At 42.3% G+C, this 17,487-nt stretch overlaps 1 protein-coding gene across 3 annotated transcripts in view; it reads left to right on the top strand.

The window, feature by feature from the left end:
* The first annotated feature begins 2,390 nt into the window (after window positions 1–2,390).
* The window catches only part of taok1a (TAO kinase 1a), an 18,473-nt gene continuing 3,376 nt past the window's right edge, over window positions 2,391–17,487 (top strand). Inside the window, exons 1-20 of one of the 3 annotated variants that reach the window (XM_034866618.1) lie at window positions 2,391–2,700; window positions 7,454–7,709; window positions 8,426–8,497; window positions 8,618–8,719; window positions 8,815–8,860; window positions 8,996–9,092; window positions 9,188–9,301; window positions 9,409–9,500; window positions 9,744–9,837; window positions 9,948–10,029; window positions 10,161–10,328; window positions 11,830–12,030; window positions 12,210–12,338; window positions 12,669–12,905; window positions 12,991–13,119; window positions 13,917–14,120; window positions 14,271–14,510; window positions 15,223–15,435; window positions 15,585–15,767; window positions 16,894–17,487. The exon at window positions 16,894–17,487 is cut by the window's right edge and continues 3,376 nt beyond it. In XM_034866618.1, the coding sequence (XP_034722509.1) occupies window positions 7,578–7,709; window positions 8,426–8,497; window positions 8,618–8,719; window positions 8,815–8,860; window positions 8,996–9,092; window positions 9,188–9,301; window positions 9,409–9,500; window positions 9,744–9,837; window positions 9,948–10,029; window positions 10,161–10,328; window positions 11,830–12,030; window positions 12,210–12,338; window positions 12,669–12,905; window positions 12,991–13,119; window positions 13,917–14,120; window positions 14,271–14,510; window positions 15,223–15,435; window positions 15,585–15,767; window positions 16,894–17,433 (3,075 nt within the window). In that variant the 5' untranslated portion in view covers window positions 2,391–2,700; window positions 7,454–7,577 and the 3' untranslated portion in view covers window positions 17,434–17,487. Of the gene's footprint in view, window positions 2,892–7,453; window positions 7,710–8,425; window positions 8,498–8,617; window positions 8,720–8,814; window positions 8,861–8,995; window positions 9,093–9,187; window positions 9,302–9,408; window positions 9,501–9,743; window positions 9,838–9,947; window positions 10,030–10,160; window positions 10,329–11,829; window positions 12,031–12,209; window positions 12,339–12,668; window positions 12,906–12,990; window positions 13,120–13,916; window positions 14,121–14,270; window positions 14,511–15,222; window positions 15,436–15,584; window positions 15,768–16,893 lie in introns of all 3 variants that reach the window. The other 2 variants (XM_034866619.1, XM_034866617.1) reach the window with 2 other exon arrangements.

The following is a 17,487-nucleotide window of genomic DNA, read 5'->3' as shown; positions in this document are numbered from 1 at the left end:
CATGATCACAAATATTTTTCTGGGTTATATGATGTGTGAGCTCAAAGCCACCTCTTAAAAGATGTGTCCATCCTCTGTTTTCATCATCTGATATTTATTCAACTTTCTCATCACTCTATAATGATTTAGCTTTTTTCCCTCCAATTATCCAGCCTCTCTTCAAACAAAATATACTCACTTTTGACCTGGAGTAAAAGAGTGAGGAAAAACAGGGAGATGGAAAGAAGAGGGAAAAAATGAAGGAGCCTTTAATGCAATCGCTTTAGCAACCAGTGGGCTTGTAGCTGCTACACCTGTTCTTTTGGATAATAGGTTTCTGTCATAGCAGCATCCTTAAAGTACTGGGGCCTGGCCGTTTGAACTGGATTCATATCCAAATACTTAATCAAGTATTTTGTGCAATCCAAAGTTGTGTATTGGTAGATCTCCCCTTTTTGGAGGGATTAGCTGGAAAAGAGAATTTTTTTCACACGGGGGTCTGTAACTCAGTGGCATATTGAAATCATTTGAGGATATCTTACAGCAATTTGAAGTTTCAGTTTTTCAGATATTTGCAGCTTTGCTATCTGTTAGTGGGGATTTTTGGATTCAGTTCTTCAGCTCTGAAGGCACCAAAATGTTTAACTAAGGTGTTGATGAAATATGGAAAAGGTCACGAGGCTTCTGGGCAGTATTTCATGCTTATGCAGAACCTAGGGGATGGAGCCTGGGCAGCCCTGAAAAAGACATGGAAAAGGGCTGTAAGCATCACACTAGATGATGAGGAGTGGGACCGAATTTGTAATTATTAAACTATTTCATGTGATGGGAGGGTGCGATCAAATTATACATTGTTTCTATTGATTGTTATAACTTTGTATGAAAAGACACACCAAGATGTTGGAATTGTAAGACAGAGGATGGACAATTACTTCATGTCCCATGGTCCTGTGGATAAGGTCCAGGAATTTTGGACTGGGATATATTAAAGATGTGTAGTTGCGCCTAACCCGGCCCAACTGCTTCTCGTCATAATCGTCAGATTCATCTACCATATAATCAATAATATAATAAAACTAGAGAGAGGCAGGGCAGTACAGGCTGACAAGGCTCCTCTCTTTACCCTGTCTCACTTAGTTATGCTGTAATAGTTTTAGACAAGACTGTCGGGGGACTTCCTTTAATTACACACTGTATAACACACAATAGGACACACTGAGCTCCTCTCTCCTTTATCTTTCCATTTGTGTGCATCCATGTCCCAGAAATGCCTGTTACTACCCTAGCTCTGGGGAGTCATTCCCTGGAGTCCTAATGTCTTTTTTTCCCCCCAGCATGTTTCCTTGGATCAGGCATGCTCCAAAATCCTGGTTGCAGCTGTCACCGTGGTCCTGCTACACGTCCTGCAATGCCCTGCTACACTCTGCTGTGCCTTGTAACGCCCTGCAGTGCCCTGCTATGCCATGAACTACCACAAACTACTAATTTCAGTCACTGTTCCATTATATTTTACTGCGACTACTAGTGCCACTATTCATTTCAACCCCAACCGGCCGTCAGACACCACCTACCAAGAGCCTGGGTCTGTCCCAGGTTTCTTACTAAAGGGGAGTTTTTCCTCGCCACTGTCTCACTGTTGCTTGCTCTGGAGGGAACTACCATAACTGTTGGGTCCTTGTAAATTATAGAGTGTGGTCTAGACCTACTCTATCTGTAAAGTGTCTCGAGATAACACTTCTTATGAATTGATACTATAAATGAAATTGAATTGAATTGAAAATTGCATTATGTCAGATTGAAGGGAACCAGGATCCATTAGACCCCAGTTTGCCAGTTTAAATGCCTACATTAGAAAATGTGTAAAGTACCTTCTTTCTGTAGGGTTCCTAAGATGTCATTTACTCTGTGTTATATTATGTTTTGGTGCCCCATAAAGCCAGAAACTTTCCACTTGTACGTTGATAAAAATAATAATAATATCATAATATAAAAGAATGTAATTGGCAGACTGCAATGAAATATACTGACCATGTCCATGCCAGAAGAGGAAAACTAATTTTGAACTTGCTAACTTTTAAAACTTTTATAAATAGACATATACTCTAATGTCATGCACATTTAGGAGACTCACTGCAGTAGGTCTAGTATGAATACTTTACCATATATAAACTAGTTAACCCTAAAAATGAAAATCTAAATATCACTTTTCAGATATCACCATTTTCTATTGCAGGGAAATTGGTAAATTCTAGATGACCTATTTATTCCACTGTAGGATATAGTCAGAAACAAACATGAGGAAATAACCACAAATGAGTAAAAAAAAATCTACTTAAAATGTACTTAATCCACTGTATATCAAAGGCCGAGCGAGTGTTATTATGTCTCCGCCTCTGTATGGTTTTGGGTCAGAGAAAGTTTACTGTAACTCCAACGGGCAGGGCGGAACTGCTGTTCGCAGTATGTCGAAGGAAGACAGAAAGTTAGTTACAGTTTAACTAAACAGCTAAGTAACCAGTCAACATGGCAGTGTGTTAGGTGAAACCCCAGGTTTTTCGACATTGCGGCTTGTTTCTGTTGCTTGGGAAGTGTTTGAACTTCCCTCACATTCTCCACAACGTATTTTCACGAAGGGAGGCGGCGGTGGAGCGCTCGGCAGCCATCTTTGGAGCTGGGCTGGGAGTGGGATTTGACTATTCTGGCACCCCAGATACTTCGAGGGTGGGGATTTTAACCTACAATTATTCGTAAATGTGCACGTTATAATCGACTGACAGCGTCACGAACCACAAGGATTCAGTGTTCGAAATTACTGCGCCGGGGATGAAACGGGAAGAATACTTTATAATCCCAAACTGTTTTGAATTACACGACATTCTCTACAGTGCTGAAACCTGGCCTGTCAGGAGAGGGTGAGTTTCAGCTAGCTAGCTAGCTAGCTAACTAACTGGCTAAGCTAACTTAGCAAACATCACATAGGTTAGCGTGCTAATTTAGTCATTTCTGGTAAATGACTCTTGAAGTTGATTTAATTCCACATCATTCGAGTAGTTACTCAACTGTTTACGTCGTAAATACGTCGCGAATATTGCTTGGATTGTTTGATCATATGACACGTAATTTAGCTAACGTTAAGTTTGGTGTGTAGCTAGCTAACACGAACGTTACAGTCAGCGTTGGCTGGTTTAAGAGCTCCTGAATGATTTGTTTGCGCACGCTTGAGAGTGCAGTGCGGGTCTTTACCTTTCACACTTTGTTAGTTTGATTTACTTGAAACCGCTGTTGGAAAGTGACAACTTTCAGAAAATCCCACTAAGTGCTTTCTCTAATTTCACTTGTGTTGCAACTCCTCCAGTGAGGTAATACCCAGCCACAGGTAACTGATGATATTACGCAGCAGGTAGGGTTAAGGTTGGGCTACTAGTTTTAACTCGTAAATCATAGGGTTTAGGCAAAAGTTGGTAATTTGATATTGGTTTAAAATTTTCGGAGTAATAACACTACTGTACAAGTGTCTGACTATCCCTACACACAAACTGATTAGGCCCAATTGCCATCTTTCTTCATTCATGTACAATGATTTAGGCCTGTAGATAAACATACATCTTTGGTTTATGCTCTCTGACATACAGGTAAAGGTGACTGACACTATGATTATGTGTTGTGCTATAGATTGGAGTTCCATCAGGAAATGACTTAACCAACCGACATTACTAATAAACTGTGTAAGGTTACTGATTTCTAAAAAGTGATGGCTATTGTATTTTGTAAAGATAAATTAACTGTATGGTATGACAGCTTCATAACTGTCTTTTAACTGTGTCTGTAATTGTAATACATGTCTGTAAGCATGCCCTTGCTGTTAAGTCAAGGCAGATGGATAATCACTAGTCAACATGCTCACCAGGGCCCCTTCCTAGCTCCCTATAGCTGTGCGAACAGGAAATGCTGAGAAATGCAGCCCAGTGAGGGCATACATTGGGAATTCCAGCCCTCCAGCTTTGTTGTCCTGTCCTGCTGCATTCTTGTGTGTGTGTGTCTGTGTGTGTCTGTGTGTGCGAGTGTGATGAAGGTATCAGTTATCATCACACTACTTTTGGGCTCACTGTCCACATTTGAAAATTCCAACATGAGCTATGACAACAAAGCTCATTCATGAGCAACGATGTAGTAAAGAGAACAATGGCAATCAAGAGGCACAGTCCCACATGGTAATGAGGCTTTATTTTAGGGCTGTGGCTGCATCTGTGTGGAATAGTGAGTTGTTCAGTGTTGTTGTGAGACAAAAGATGTCTGCTTGAACTGGGGGCTGTTTCTCCCAGGCTGGGAAAGAGGTCTTGTGACTCTAGCGTCAGCTCTGCATCTGTTTGCAGCTGATCATCTGAGCCTAACAGACTCGGTAAACTTTCCTCAGTGATCTTTTACAGTCTACGTCTGTGTTACAGCAGTGAGCGAATTTGCTATATTCTGTCAATTTCTGTAATTTTAAAGAATGACTTCATCCAAAAACCAAACACATTATCCCACATCTCTGTTTCCAGTAATGCAGGCAGTTTGGTTTTTTTATGGAGCGTTTAAGATCCGGTTCATCCACACCCATACTGTGGATAACTTCAGTATTTTTCACATTCAGAAGAAAACTGTTCACAGCTCTTTTCAGTAATGACGATGATTATTCAGCGTACAGAGGACGGTATTCATATAGAAAAAAGCCACTATATGTAATTGGGAATAGGTGTTTTGTGATATATACAGTATAGGCTAAAGGTTTGGGCACAGCTTCTCATTCAATGCAGTTTCTTTATTTTTATGACCATTTACATTGTAGATTGTCACTGACGGCATCAAAACTATGAACTTAACAAAAAAGTGTGAAATAACTGAAAACATGTCTTTTATTCTAGTTTCTTCAAATTTAGCCACCCCCTTTTGCTTTTTTGATAGCGCTGCAAACCCTTGGTGTTCTATCAATGACCTTTTGTGAGGTAGTCACCTCAAATAGTTTTCACTTCACAGGTGGGCCTTGTCAGGGTTAATTAGTGGAATTTCTTGCCTTATTAATGGGGTTGGGACCATCAGTTGTGTTGTGCAGAAGTCAGGTTGATATACAGCCAACAGCCCTATTGGACAACTGTTAGAATTCATACATGGCAAGAACCAATCAGCTAAGTAAAGACAAACGAGTGGCCATCATTACATTAAGAAATGACGGTCAGTCAGTTTTAAAAATTGCGAAAACTTTGAATGTGTCCCCAAGTGCAGTCGCAAAAACCATCAAGCGCTACAACAAAACTTGCTCACATGAGGACCGCCCCAGGAAAGGAAGACCAAGAGTCACCTCTGCTGCTTAGGATAAGTTCCTCTGAGTCACCAGCCTCAGAGATCCCAAGTTAACAGCAGCTCAGATTAGAGATCAGATGAATATAGCAGCAGACACGTCTCTAGAACAACCCTCATATTGTCCTTGAGTCAAATTGGCCCGTTTTCCTATATCAATATTCATTTTAATTACCCAATTGTAATTACCCAAAATAAAATGATTGATTCCACACAACACTTTTTGGCAAGTACAAATCTGTACCTTCATTAATTTTGGTTTGTCTTATTCAATTTTATAGCAGTTGAAAAATAAATGTAAGTGGTTTAGAAATAGTATTGAGTGAAAGTTGACATATTCCAGTCTGTAATAATCCATCAACTTCCATTTCTTTAATTTTAGTCCAAATAATTTTTAATGTCTGCTTTTCTAACTTAAACATGAGGTATAATTTAAGGTTAATTTACCGTAAATTCCAAAAATAACTGTAGAACTAGAGTTAATAAGTTTGTGTTACGCACTATTGAAAACAAAGTGACCAACATTGGAAAAAAAGGACAAATGTAAGAAAAAGTTAAAAACATTGATAAAGCGTCAACAAAAGTGTTGATTTTCAACGGAAAGACAACACCAGGATTAAGAGGGGACTGCGCGAATCAGGCCTTCTTTGACCACAGAAGAGAGTGATGGATCTATGCGCCTCCATAGTCACCGGCGCTGAACCCAGTCGAGATGGTTTGGGGAGAGATGGACCGCAGATTGAAGGCCATTGGGCCGACAAATGCTGAGCATCTCTGGGAACTCCTTCAAGACGGTTGGGAAACCTTTTCAGGTGACTACCTCTAGAAGCCAAGAGTGTGCAAAGCAGTAATCAGAGCAAAGGGTGGCTACTTTGAAGAAGCTAGAATATGAGACCTGTTTTAAGTTATTTCACACTTTTTTGGACATCATCCCATATGTGTTCATTTATAGTTTTGATGCCCTCAGTGATAATCTACAATGTAATAGTCATGAAAATAAAGGAAACACATTGAATGAGAAGGTGTGTCCAAACTTTTGGTGTGTGTGTGTGTGTGTGTGTACACACACATATATATATATAGATATTTTTATTATTATTATTTGGGCATTTTTAGGCCTTTATTTATAGGACAGCTGGAGCTATCAAAGTGGAGAAAGAGAGAGATGGGGAATGACATGCAGCAAAGGGCTGCAGGCTGGAGTCGTACCCGGCTCGCTGTGTCGAGGAGTGAACACATATAATTACATATACTGTGTGTGTGTGTGTGTGTGTAAAAATTATATTTATTTATACATATATGCCCTCTCCACCAACTGAGCTATGTGGGCACCCGTGTTTTGTGATTTTGACAAACTGATCCTTTAATCACGTACTAAGGCTATATGGACAATGTTTGGTATGTTTGAGAATGCGTGTTTACCAAGTACCTGCAGGTTTAACAAGTAGTCCCATCACTGGAATGCTTTGTTTCCATTCAGACATCTATCTCACAGTGAAGCAGCGTGTTGTTAAGTTGGTTTCTTTGTTGGAGCTGGTAACTGTCAGTTGCAAGAGGGTTTCGATGTAGCCTCCTCACATCTCTTGGTCTACATACCAGTCGCTGAAGGTGTGAGGAGAGTTGATCAGGACACAGCCCACTGCTTTCCTTACCGTGGTTGCTGTTACTATGGAAACGGGAGACTTTTCTCTTGCTACCTCCAGGATTTCCGACTTGCCATTCTCTACATTTGCACTTGACATCGTGGTTTGGTTCATGTTTTGCTTAGCCTTCTCTCACTCGGGTGTAGAGGCTCTGCTACAGCCCGTATGGACAGCCAGAGAGCTGTGATGATGTGTCACTTGCTTCAACTTGCCTCTCACTGTAACAGCATTATTAATATTGTAACATTACCTTAGTAGTAAATTGCTATAAACAGGTACAGAATGTGTATATTTCCATAAAAGAACCAAATTAATTTCTAAACCACTTTTGGATCATATTATACTGTACTTCTCTGCTGTCCATTCAGTATTAAAAATGAAGCCCTGTAATGTATACTGGGGGACACATAAATACATTGGGGTTAAACCCCTTTGTTGCTGTTGTGTTTAGTTTTTTAGTGTACTTATTCCTTTTTTTTCCTTGTACTTTTTAGCTCTGAACACATATGAGACCACTGTCCTGCAGATGAGCCATCGGTGGGGGCTTTCAAGTCGCTGTCGCAGACCCAGATAGTTCCTGGCGGCAGCGGCATTGCCCCCCCCCCCCAACTCCCCATTATGCCCAACAGCAGTCGGGCGGGGAGCCTGAAGGACCCCGACGTTGCTGAGCTCTTCTTCAAGGAGGACCCAGAAAAGCTCTACTCAGATCTGCGTGAGATTGGACATGGCAGCTTTGGTGCTGTATATTTTGTGAGTATTTTGCATTATTAGGCTTTGGACCAAGCCTTAGACCATGTTCAGAAAGGTTAAGCCTTGCTCAGCTAATATAAAATATACAAGGGCATATGTCTGGTATAGCACTGTGTAACATGAAAGGCACAATTATTCCAAGATTGTAAACTGCTAACAAAGAGAAAAAGCAGAAAGTGCAACATGAGTGTGTCAGCCTACAAGTCTATTCACAATGTGCTTGAAGGCCGTTTGGGTGATATTGGTAAATCGTTCAGTTTTGTTTCAGTATTTAGCAATGGGAGAGCTTCGTTCTAAAAGGCCTTTAGATGCTTTCAAATATTTTATGATTCTCAAAATGCATAACTGTTTTTAGTGACATTCTAGCCTACTATTTTGCACATACGTTTGCACAATGTGTTAGCTAAGGTGGGTTATATAGTCTGGGGGATGTGGATATTAGCAGTAAGAATCATTAATTGCTTAGGTCAGCAAAGCTTACGCAGAGAATTGTATCACAAGTCCCAATTTGTTGTTATGAAATAGTACATTGCCCCAACAGCTACACTGCATTTGAATGTGGATCATGTAGTTGAGTCTCAAATACAGATTGTGTGTCAGCTGGTACTTCTACTTTAGCCCATTTAGCTTAAGTAACTGAACCAAACCGTATCCAGTGGTGATGTTGTGATGTACAGATGAGAATTGCACCAATATGTGATGTGCTTATCATTCAGGCACGGGATGTGCGGACAAATGAGGTGGTGGCCATCAAGAAGATGTCTTACAGTGGAAAGCAGTCCACTGAGGTATGATAGCTTTCACTAGCCTATATCCTGTAAACAGGATATTGGTAATAACATGTACTCATGTACTTTTTTTGTTTGTTTGTTGTTGCTGTCGTCTAATGTTTTTTACTGTTTCCACAGAAATGGCAAGACATAATCAAAGAGGTGAAATTCCTGCAGAGAATACAACACCCAAACAGCATAGAGTACAAAGGCTGTTACCTGCGAGAGCACACGGCCTGGGTAAGATTCTACATGAGAGGCGTGATGATGACTAAAATGTACTACCCACTGATCGGAAAACAATTTCACCCAAAACTCTCTTTGTTTGGTTGCAGCTGGTGATGGAGTATTGTCTGGGCTCCGCTTCTGATTTGTTAGAAGGTGAGTTGAAAACCTTTCTTTGTTCTGATCATTGCATGAGGCTGCATGACTACAAACGGACACGGTAGTCTCGCTCATCTAGTTTATCCTTGTCAGCTTTTTCTTGATTTGCATCTATGACTGTATCCCTTCCAGTTCACAAGAAACCTCTGCAAGAAGTTGAAATAGCTGCAATTACCCATGGTGCTCTTCAAGGGTTGGCTTATCTTCACTCCCACAACATGATTCACCGGTGAGTGTTTGGGAGCATGCAGGACACTGCTTCTGTGTCCAGGCGTTCTGTTTTCTGTGTGGAGCTGGAATCATTTCCTCTTGTGTGTTTGACAGAGATATCAAGGCGGGGAACGTCTTGCTGACGGAGCCGGGGCAGGTAAAACTAGCAGATTTTGGTTCTGCCTCCATCGCCTGTCCTGCCAACTCCTTTGTTGGGACTCCATATTGGTGCGCTACAAAACATTAATATCAAAGTTTTCTGTTTGATCAAACTCCCCATTAAATTGTTGTTCATTGTCATATTTTCATCGTGCTAAATGTGTTTGTTTTCTCAGGATGGCCCCGGAAGTAATTTTAGCTATGGATGAGGGCCAGTATGATGGAAAGGTGGACATTTGGTCTTTGGGAATAACCTGCATTGAATTAGGTACGGCCCCTGTTGTATATGGCATGTTTTCGCATCTACGTTTTACATTTGTTGTTACATTGCTTGCATTCATATCCTTTTTTTTTTTTTTCACTTTTACTAACCTCTCATTGCAAGCAATAATTTTTCTTACTTATTCAGTCAGTACTTAAATGACGTTGCTTTTTCTTTCTCTCTCTCTCATAATTTAATTTGTCTTCGCAACATCTGACTCCATGATGTAACCCACTACTTGGTCTGTAGCTGAGAGGAAGCCTCCACTGTTCAACATGAATGCAATGAGTGCCTTATACCATATAGCACAGAATGAGAGCCCCATGCTGCAGTCTAGTGAATGGTGAGTTTAGAATGATCAATAAGAGATGGTGTATTGTTTCTTAAACAACCGTGAGTCCAAAAAATAACTACATTTCTATCCGTTTTCCACATTCCATCTGTCAACTTTAGGACGGATTATTTCCGAAACTTTGTAGATTCTTGCCTTCAGAAATTTCCCCAGGATAGGCCGAACTCTGAGGAGCTTTTAAAGGTAAGAATTTGAAAAAAAATGTTATGAGGGATTAAGTTTATTGTTTAGGAATAAACCATTTTAGAAGTAGAGCTATAGCCGTATTAGAAGTCATGATTTTAATGCAAGTGTTTTCTGTGTTCTTCCTCTAGCATGCATTTGTCCAGCGTGAGCGACCAGAATCAGTTCTAATAGACCTGATAAGTCGGACTAAGGATGCAGTGCGGGAGCTTGACAATCTGCAGTATCGCAAAATGAAGAAGCTCTTGTTTCAGGAAGCCCACAATGGCCCCACAACGGAGGCACAAGATGAAGAGGAGGTCTGTGATGGAATTGTTTTCAACTACTGCTAGGCAGCATTTCTTTTCCTTTTTTTTTTTGTATAATCTCTGTCCTATCCAGTGTAGGTATGTTGTATATTCTATATTCTAGTATTGTGTCACTGGGGTTGGCAGTAGCTTAGTCCATAGGGCATTGGGTTGGGAACCAGAGGGTCGCGGCTCAAGGCCAAAGTACAAAGTAGGGCTGCACAATTAATCACATTTTAATCAAGATCACGATTTTGACTTCCCACAATCAAATTTGGGTGATTGATTTTTTTTTTTTTTTTTTAAATGAGTCATTTCATAGAATGCTCCGTTTTTTTTTTTTTTGCATAGCGCATCTACAGCTCCGTAAACCACTGTCTGATCAAGTGCCAGTCAGTTGTTCCCTGCATTGCGCAGCTTAGTTTCAAGGTGTAGACAGTCACAGAGGACAGAGTACGGGAGGAAAATTCAACAGATAGCAGTCGTTTGTACGTCGGTCTCAAGGTTTACCAGTTTACCAGTGAACGGACAACTGGTCTGTTTTCAGACAACAGCAGTGAGCAGTGCTAGTTGGTTGCGGTACTAGTTAGCTTCTGTTAGCTCACAGGCTCTAGGGCGCGAGTAATATTTTTCCTCAAGGACGCACCGCTGCACATAATGTCCATGCATCCGCTGCAATGTTATTTTGTGGATATGGTTTAATTTTGCGTTACATGACCCATTTCTTCTGTAAAGCCGTGCCTGTGTTTGGATCTCTCTACTCTCTCTCCTCCTACTCTCCGCACAATTAATTTGGGTGCTCCGACTTCTGACATTTGTCAACAGTTTTAATTGTTACTAACACAGCTGTACATTGTTAAGCATAAAAGACAAACCTGTATTTGTACCAGTGTTTCCGCGGGTAACTCTGCTATCCCGGCCGCCACAGCGAAGAACACAGAAGAAGTTATTGAATGCAACTAACTTCAGTTGCTAGAGTAACAGCGTGTGAGACGGAGCTGCTGGACCTGGACCTGGGCCAGAGACGTGACCCATGGCCAGAATATCATAGGACATAAAAATGCAGCGCAGTCACGATACAGACATTTCAGACACACGACGTGTGTCCACAGCGACCCGTGCCTGACCCGTTCATAATGAGGAGTCAGCCATCTCTCTGAGCCTGTGTGACAATAACATTTGTTTTGATTAAAATCAACAAATAATCATGATCACAATATTGATCAAAATAATCGTGATTATCATTTTGGCCATAATCGTGCAGCCCTAGTACAGAGTGTCAATTGGTAGCTGGAGAGATGCCAGTTCACGCTGCCAGATGCTCTTGAGCAAGGCACCCCCCTTTACTGTACACAGTGTGTGTTTCATGGCCATGTGTAGTGATTTCTAACAAAACCGAGCATAAATTGTACTTTCCCCACAGGATCAATAAAAGTATAAATTATTATTATTCCATGTCATTAGAGCGCTTTGTTGAATCCTTGTGACTGTCTGCCGTGTGTGATCTTTTTAGGAGCCGGAACACAGCGTTGGTAGGACGGGTACAGTAAACAGTGTTGGGAGCAACCAATCCATACCCAGTATGTCAATCAGTGCCAGTTCACAGAGCAGCTCTGTCAACAGTCTAACTGATGCAGGCGATGACAAGAGTGAGGTGGACGTTGAGGGAGGCCACACAGTCATGTCCAACAGCTCTGTAATACACCTCAAACCGGTAAGATGTTCAGGTTACAGACGGGATTATTTCAAATGTATTATATGAATTCATTATTGTTATTATTGTATAATATGATCAATTTATTCATTTTAAATACAGCATGAGAGACATTTTATTGTTTTGCAGTATCTTCTTCTGCTCTTTACACGTTGGTTGCATTTTTGCCTATGTTTTAGGAGGAAGAGAAGTATAAAGAAGAGTCGGAGCCTAACACCCGGCCAACTGAGCCACAGTCCCCGCCTGTACACACTCCGCGGCCAAAACGGAACCGCGAACACTTTGCTACTATACGCACAGCCTCAGTGGTAATAACAGTTATTGTATTCGCAGATCAAATAAGAAGATGGATAAAATGACTGTGTGTATATAGCTGCTGGACAGCCATGGGTTATTGGCAAAAATCTTTTAAAGAATTGTCCTTTCTTTAAGGCTAGAAAGTAGTCATTGATCCAGCTTGAAACCTTTTAAGCCCTTGGACATGCACTTTAAAAGATAGTTCTACATTTCCTCCATATTGTCTCAAAAACCTCACGAGACATGTTAGCCTCCGAGAGTTATTGTTGTCTCGAACTGTCTAAAACTTGTTCTTACCGACCAAAACAATATGAAGAGAATCTTGGTCTTGTGTTTTACAGCTCACTCGCCAGATTAAGGAGCATGAGCAGGATTCTGAGTTAAGGGAGCAGATAATGGGCTACAAGCGCATGAGGCGGCAGCACCAGAAACAGCTGATGGCTCTGGAAAACAAGCTGAAGGCTGAGATGGACGAGCACAGACTCCGCCTGGACAAGGAGCTGGAGAACCAGAGGAATAGCTTTGCCCAGGAGATGGAGAAACTGATCAAGAAGCACCAGGCGTCCATGGAGAAAGATGTATGCTTTCAGCCCGTTTCTGTGTTCACCTAAGATTTACAAAATGCCTGGAGTAAACTGATTTTGATGTGCATTTCTCCATTAGGCAAAAACCTTTTCCAACGATGAAAAGAAGTTCCAGCAACACATTCAAAGTCAGCAGAAGAAAGAGCTCAACAGCTTCCTTGAATCCCAGAAACGGGAGTACAAACTTCGCAAGGAACAACTCAAAGAGGTAGGGAGATCCACGCCTTCTTCAGTGGAAAAACGCCATAATGTATGGGACATGGCGTTTTTCCATTGCATGGTACCTCCTCGACTCTACTTGCCTGTTTTGGTTTTCCATTATGAAAAAAGTCCTTGGTACCTGGTGCTAACAGCTACTTTTTTTTTAGTACCAAAGCAATACCAAAAGGTGACCCGCCGGCTGATTGGTTGGAGCGAATCATCACTGTTCACTGCGTCATCATTATTAGCGATAGAGGGGTGGTGTCCTGAACAAACTTGCCATGTTTAAGTAGTTCAGCCATTTTTTTTTCTTCTTTTTAAGCAAAAGTAGTCTCCTGGCCAAAGTGATGGCCAAATGAAGCATCGTGAACCAGTGTCTTTAATTTCTGAACCCACTACATGGCGCTCTTAGGTTTAATTTAAAGGCCTATGGCATTGCAATTCAGTGTGTTCTCAACCACCTAGTGGGATCAGTAAATAAAGACACTGGTTTACTAAGCTTCATTCAGCCATCACTAGCAGCAGCCGCATGCCAAGAATCAAAAACAACACACCTTCGACGTTCTTTGTGCGTGTGTCGCGTTGGGTCACAGCAGTTTCCTGCTATGACGACCAGCCACTCTCGCCTCACTTATGAGGTGGTACTTATCTGCAATGGAAAAAGGAGGATGGGGCACCGCGGTTGAGCCAAGTCGAGTATGTACCACGTTATGGAAAAACGGCATTAGTCTCTGTTTACTTAACAATCAATCTGCACCATGGAAGGTAGTTTTACAAGTGACCTGCAATCTTTCTTCCGTTTAGGAGTTGAATGAAAACCAGTCAACACCCAAGAAAGAAAAGCAGGAGTGGTTGTCCAAGCAGAAGGAGAACTTCCAACACTTCCAAGCTGAGGAAGAGGCCAACTTGCAGCGCAGACAGAGGCAGTATCTGGACCTGGAGTGCCGCAGGTTCAAACGGAGGATCTTGATCGCCCGCCACAATATTGAACAGGACTTAGTGCGTGAGGTCAGCACTCTGTCTCTTTGTACATCATACCGCTGGGTCTCTCTCAAATGTTACAAACATTAATTAATTGATTAACAAACTAAAATTGGGTTATCTTTGGAGCGTGACAGTCTCATCTCTTTGTTTGTCTCTCCACATGCACACAATTAGGAGCTAAACAAGCGTCAGACCCAGAAGGACTTGGAACATGCCATGCTTCTCCGGCACCATGAGTCCATGCAAGAACTGGAGTTCCGCCAGGTCAGCACCATCCAAAAGACTAGGGCGGAGCTCATCCGTCTGCAGCACCAGACAGAGCTCACCAATCAGCAGGAGTACAACAAGAGGAGGGAGAGGGAACTTCGACGCAAACATGTTATGGAGGTTCGCCAGCAGCCCAAGAGCCTCAAGGTGAGAACTTGGCTTGTGCGCATTAATCTTTGTTGAATATTCAATAGATACTCTTTTCAATAATAATGAAATGTTGCTCTGGGTACTTGTTTTATATGCAATAGGGGTGGGAGTCTCTGGGCACCTCACGATTTGATTCAGAGGTCAAGGATTCGATTCTAAACCGATTAGCAATGCATCTCTTCTATGTACATTTCAGTGCATTGATTTAAAAAAAAAAATATGCAGTGTTTGTCACACTAGCTTTTTTGTCTACTGGGGTTTTTATTTTGTAGTCATTCCATGCTTAAGCCTTAAACATGCTTGTGGAAGGCACCTTCCTCACAGTGATCTCCCATGTCAGAGGCTCAGTCATGTTCAAAGGTGGAGAACACGAAACATGAGGTGGTCAGATGTAAGGTCATAAAGTAGATAAACGGCCTATATGTTTTTTTGTCTAATTGGTTTTATGCATGTCTTATTAGATCACATGATTTTTTTTTCTCCATTTGGCAAGTGTTTTTTTTTTTTTCCTGCTCTGTCCTGAAGCTGCGACACCTGCACATCTGTCTGTGTGTGGGGCGGAGCCCTGAGGGCAAGGGGAGGAGTTACACAGAGCCCCGAGGAGATGCTGCTTTCAAATCTTGCTAGCTTTTCAATTTTACCAAGCATGTCTTTTAATGTTTGCTTCTAAATCTAGAAATGCTTGTTTATTTTTCCCTCTAAAACATAGTCTAAAGAACTACAGATCAAGAAGCAGTTCCAGGACACATGTAAGATCCAGACCAGGCAGTACAAAGCACTGAGGAACCATCTGTTGGAGACCACGCCAAAGTCAGAGCACAAGGCTGTCCTTAAACGGCTGAAGCAGGAGCAGCACCGCAAACTTGCCATCCTGGCAGAGCAGTATGACCACTCCATCAATGAGATGCTTTCCACACAGGCGGTGAGTCTGGGAATGCCGGGAATGTAGAGACGTTTTAAAATTAAACCATGAAATTGCTACACGATATTTTTTACATTTATGCCCAAATTGATTATAGTTGTTCATATGATTTACTTGTTGGATCCTGATCCTGATCTGTCTGTCCCTAGCTTCGTCTGGATGAGACTCAGGAGGCTCAGTGCCAAGGCCTACGAATGCAGCTACAGCAGGAGCTGGAGCTTCTCAACGCTTACCAGAGCAAGATCAAAATGCAGACTGATGCCCAGCACGAGCGCGAGAGGAAGGACCTGGAGCAGAGGGTGTCACTCCGAAGGGCCCTGCTGGAACAGAAGGTTACCTTCCCGAAATTATGGTCACGTGGAGATTTATTTTTGTCTCCATTGTCCTTGCAAGCACCAGCGCTTAGTAATAACATTAACAATGGCTCTGTTCCATTAACGTGCCCCAGTAAGTCGTGACAGTGAAACGCCATGCACAAGACCAGGACCATGGGGCTGAAGCCACTAAATGGAATTAAGCCATCCTTAATTTTATTACGTACACTGTAAAGTAGAGATAGGGACGGCCAAATGAAGCTTTGTGAACCAGTGTCTTTATTTTCTGAGCCCAATAGATGGCACTCGCTGTTCAACAAAGTGTTACACTGAATACACTGAATTGCAATGCCATAGGCCTTTCTCCTAAAACCAAGACCGCCATCTAGTGGGAAAATAAAGACACTGGTTCACGAAGCTTCATTTGGCCATAACTAAGTAGAGATGTACCGATTTCGATACCTGAACTTGCGTATTGGCTGATACTGAGCACCAATCAGATACCAGTGTGATTAAAATGTATATATTATTATTATTGTTAACAGCTGTATACTACTAAACCTGTATGGATGTGATATTAAGGTATGCATTGTATAACAGTGTTGTATGGCCTGGCTCAGGTTAAACCCTTTGTAAAACATGAACAAATGCATACAGAGAGGGTGCCCAGATAGCTCAGTTTTTAGAGCGGGCACCCATGTATAGAGGTCTACTCCTCGGCGCAGCATGCCTGTGTTCATCTCTGACCTGCGGCTCTTTGCTGCATGTCATTCCCCCCGCCTCTCCTCTTTTTATTTCTTCAGCTGTCCTATCATTAGCGGCCTAAAATGTCCGTAAAATAATCAAAAAAAAGAAAGAAATACATACAGAGAATATATGCCATAGAACCTTCTGAACTATATTTTGTTATCTAGTTTGACAGTCAATCAACGGAACAATAACTCTTATAAACAACTTTACAGTATATTTTTTTCAGATCTAATTAACGTGGTATCGGATCATGCTTAGACTTGAGTACTCGTTGATATCCATACCAGCGTTTTAGGCCGTATCGGAGGCATTTCCGGTACTGGTATTGGAACTACTGTGAAGCACATATATTGTTATTTGACCATGTTTTTTTTTTTTTGTTTTTTTTGTATAGATTGAGGAAGAGATGTTGTCCCTGCAGAATGAACGCTCTGAGCGAATCCGGAGCCTGCTGGAACGTCAAGCTCGAGAAGTTGAAGCTTTTGACTCCGAGAGTATGCGCCTGGGCTTCAGCAACATGGTGCTAGCAAACATCTCCCCAGAGGGCCTCAGCCACAGCTTTCCCGGGGCTCCAGCAAGTTGGAGTCACCATCAGCAGCAGCAGCGGCCGTCCGGGAGCTCTCCAGGGTCCCACTGGGGCAGTGTCGGTTCGGCCGCAGGGGCGAGCCACCATGGCAGCCATCACAACTATCACTCCAGTCCGGGAGGGGCACCTATGCAGCAATGCTGGGGCCAGGGCATGCAGGGAGGTGGGGTTCCATCCCCGTGGGGCCACCCATCGGCAGGAGCCCTGTCCCGTAGCAGTGGAGGTGTACAGAACAGCCCCCAAGCAATGGGGAGGACACCCTCAGGAGGGCGCAGTGAGCAGAGCATGAGCAGGAGTACCAGTGTCACCTCTCAAATATCTAACGGGTCCCACCTCTCCTACACATAGATCCCCCATCAGCCCTGGAGTTGGAATTTGAGCGCGGAGAATGTAGAATCCAGT

The sequence above is a fragment of the Etheostoma cragini genome, chromosome 3 (genome assembly GCF_013103735.1).
Source record: "Etheostoma cragini isolate CJK2018 chromosome 3, CSU_Ecrag_1.0, whole genome shotgun sequence".
NCBI classification, from domain to species: Eukaryota; Metazoa; Chordata; class Actinopteri; order Perciformes; family Percidae; genus Etheostoma; species Etheostoma cragini.
This window is presented reverse-complemented; position numbering and strand designations above follow the sequence as displayed.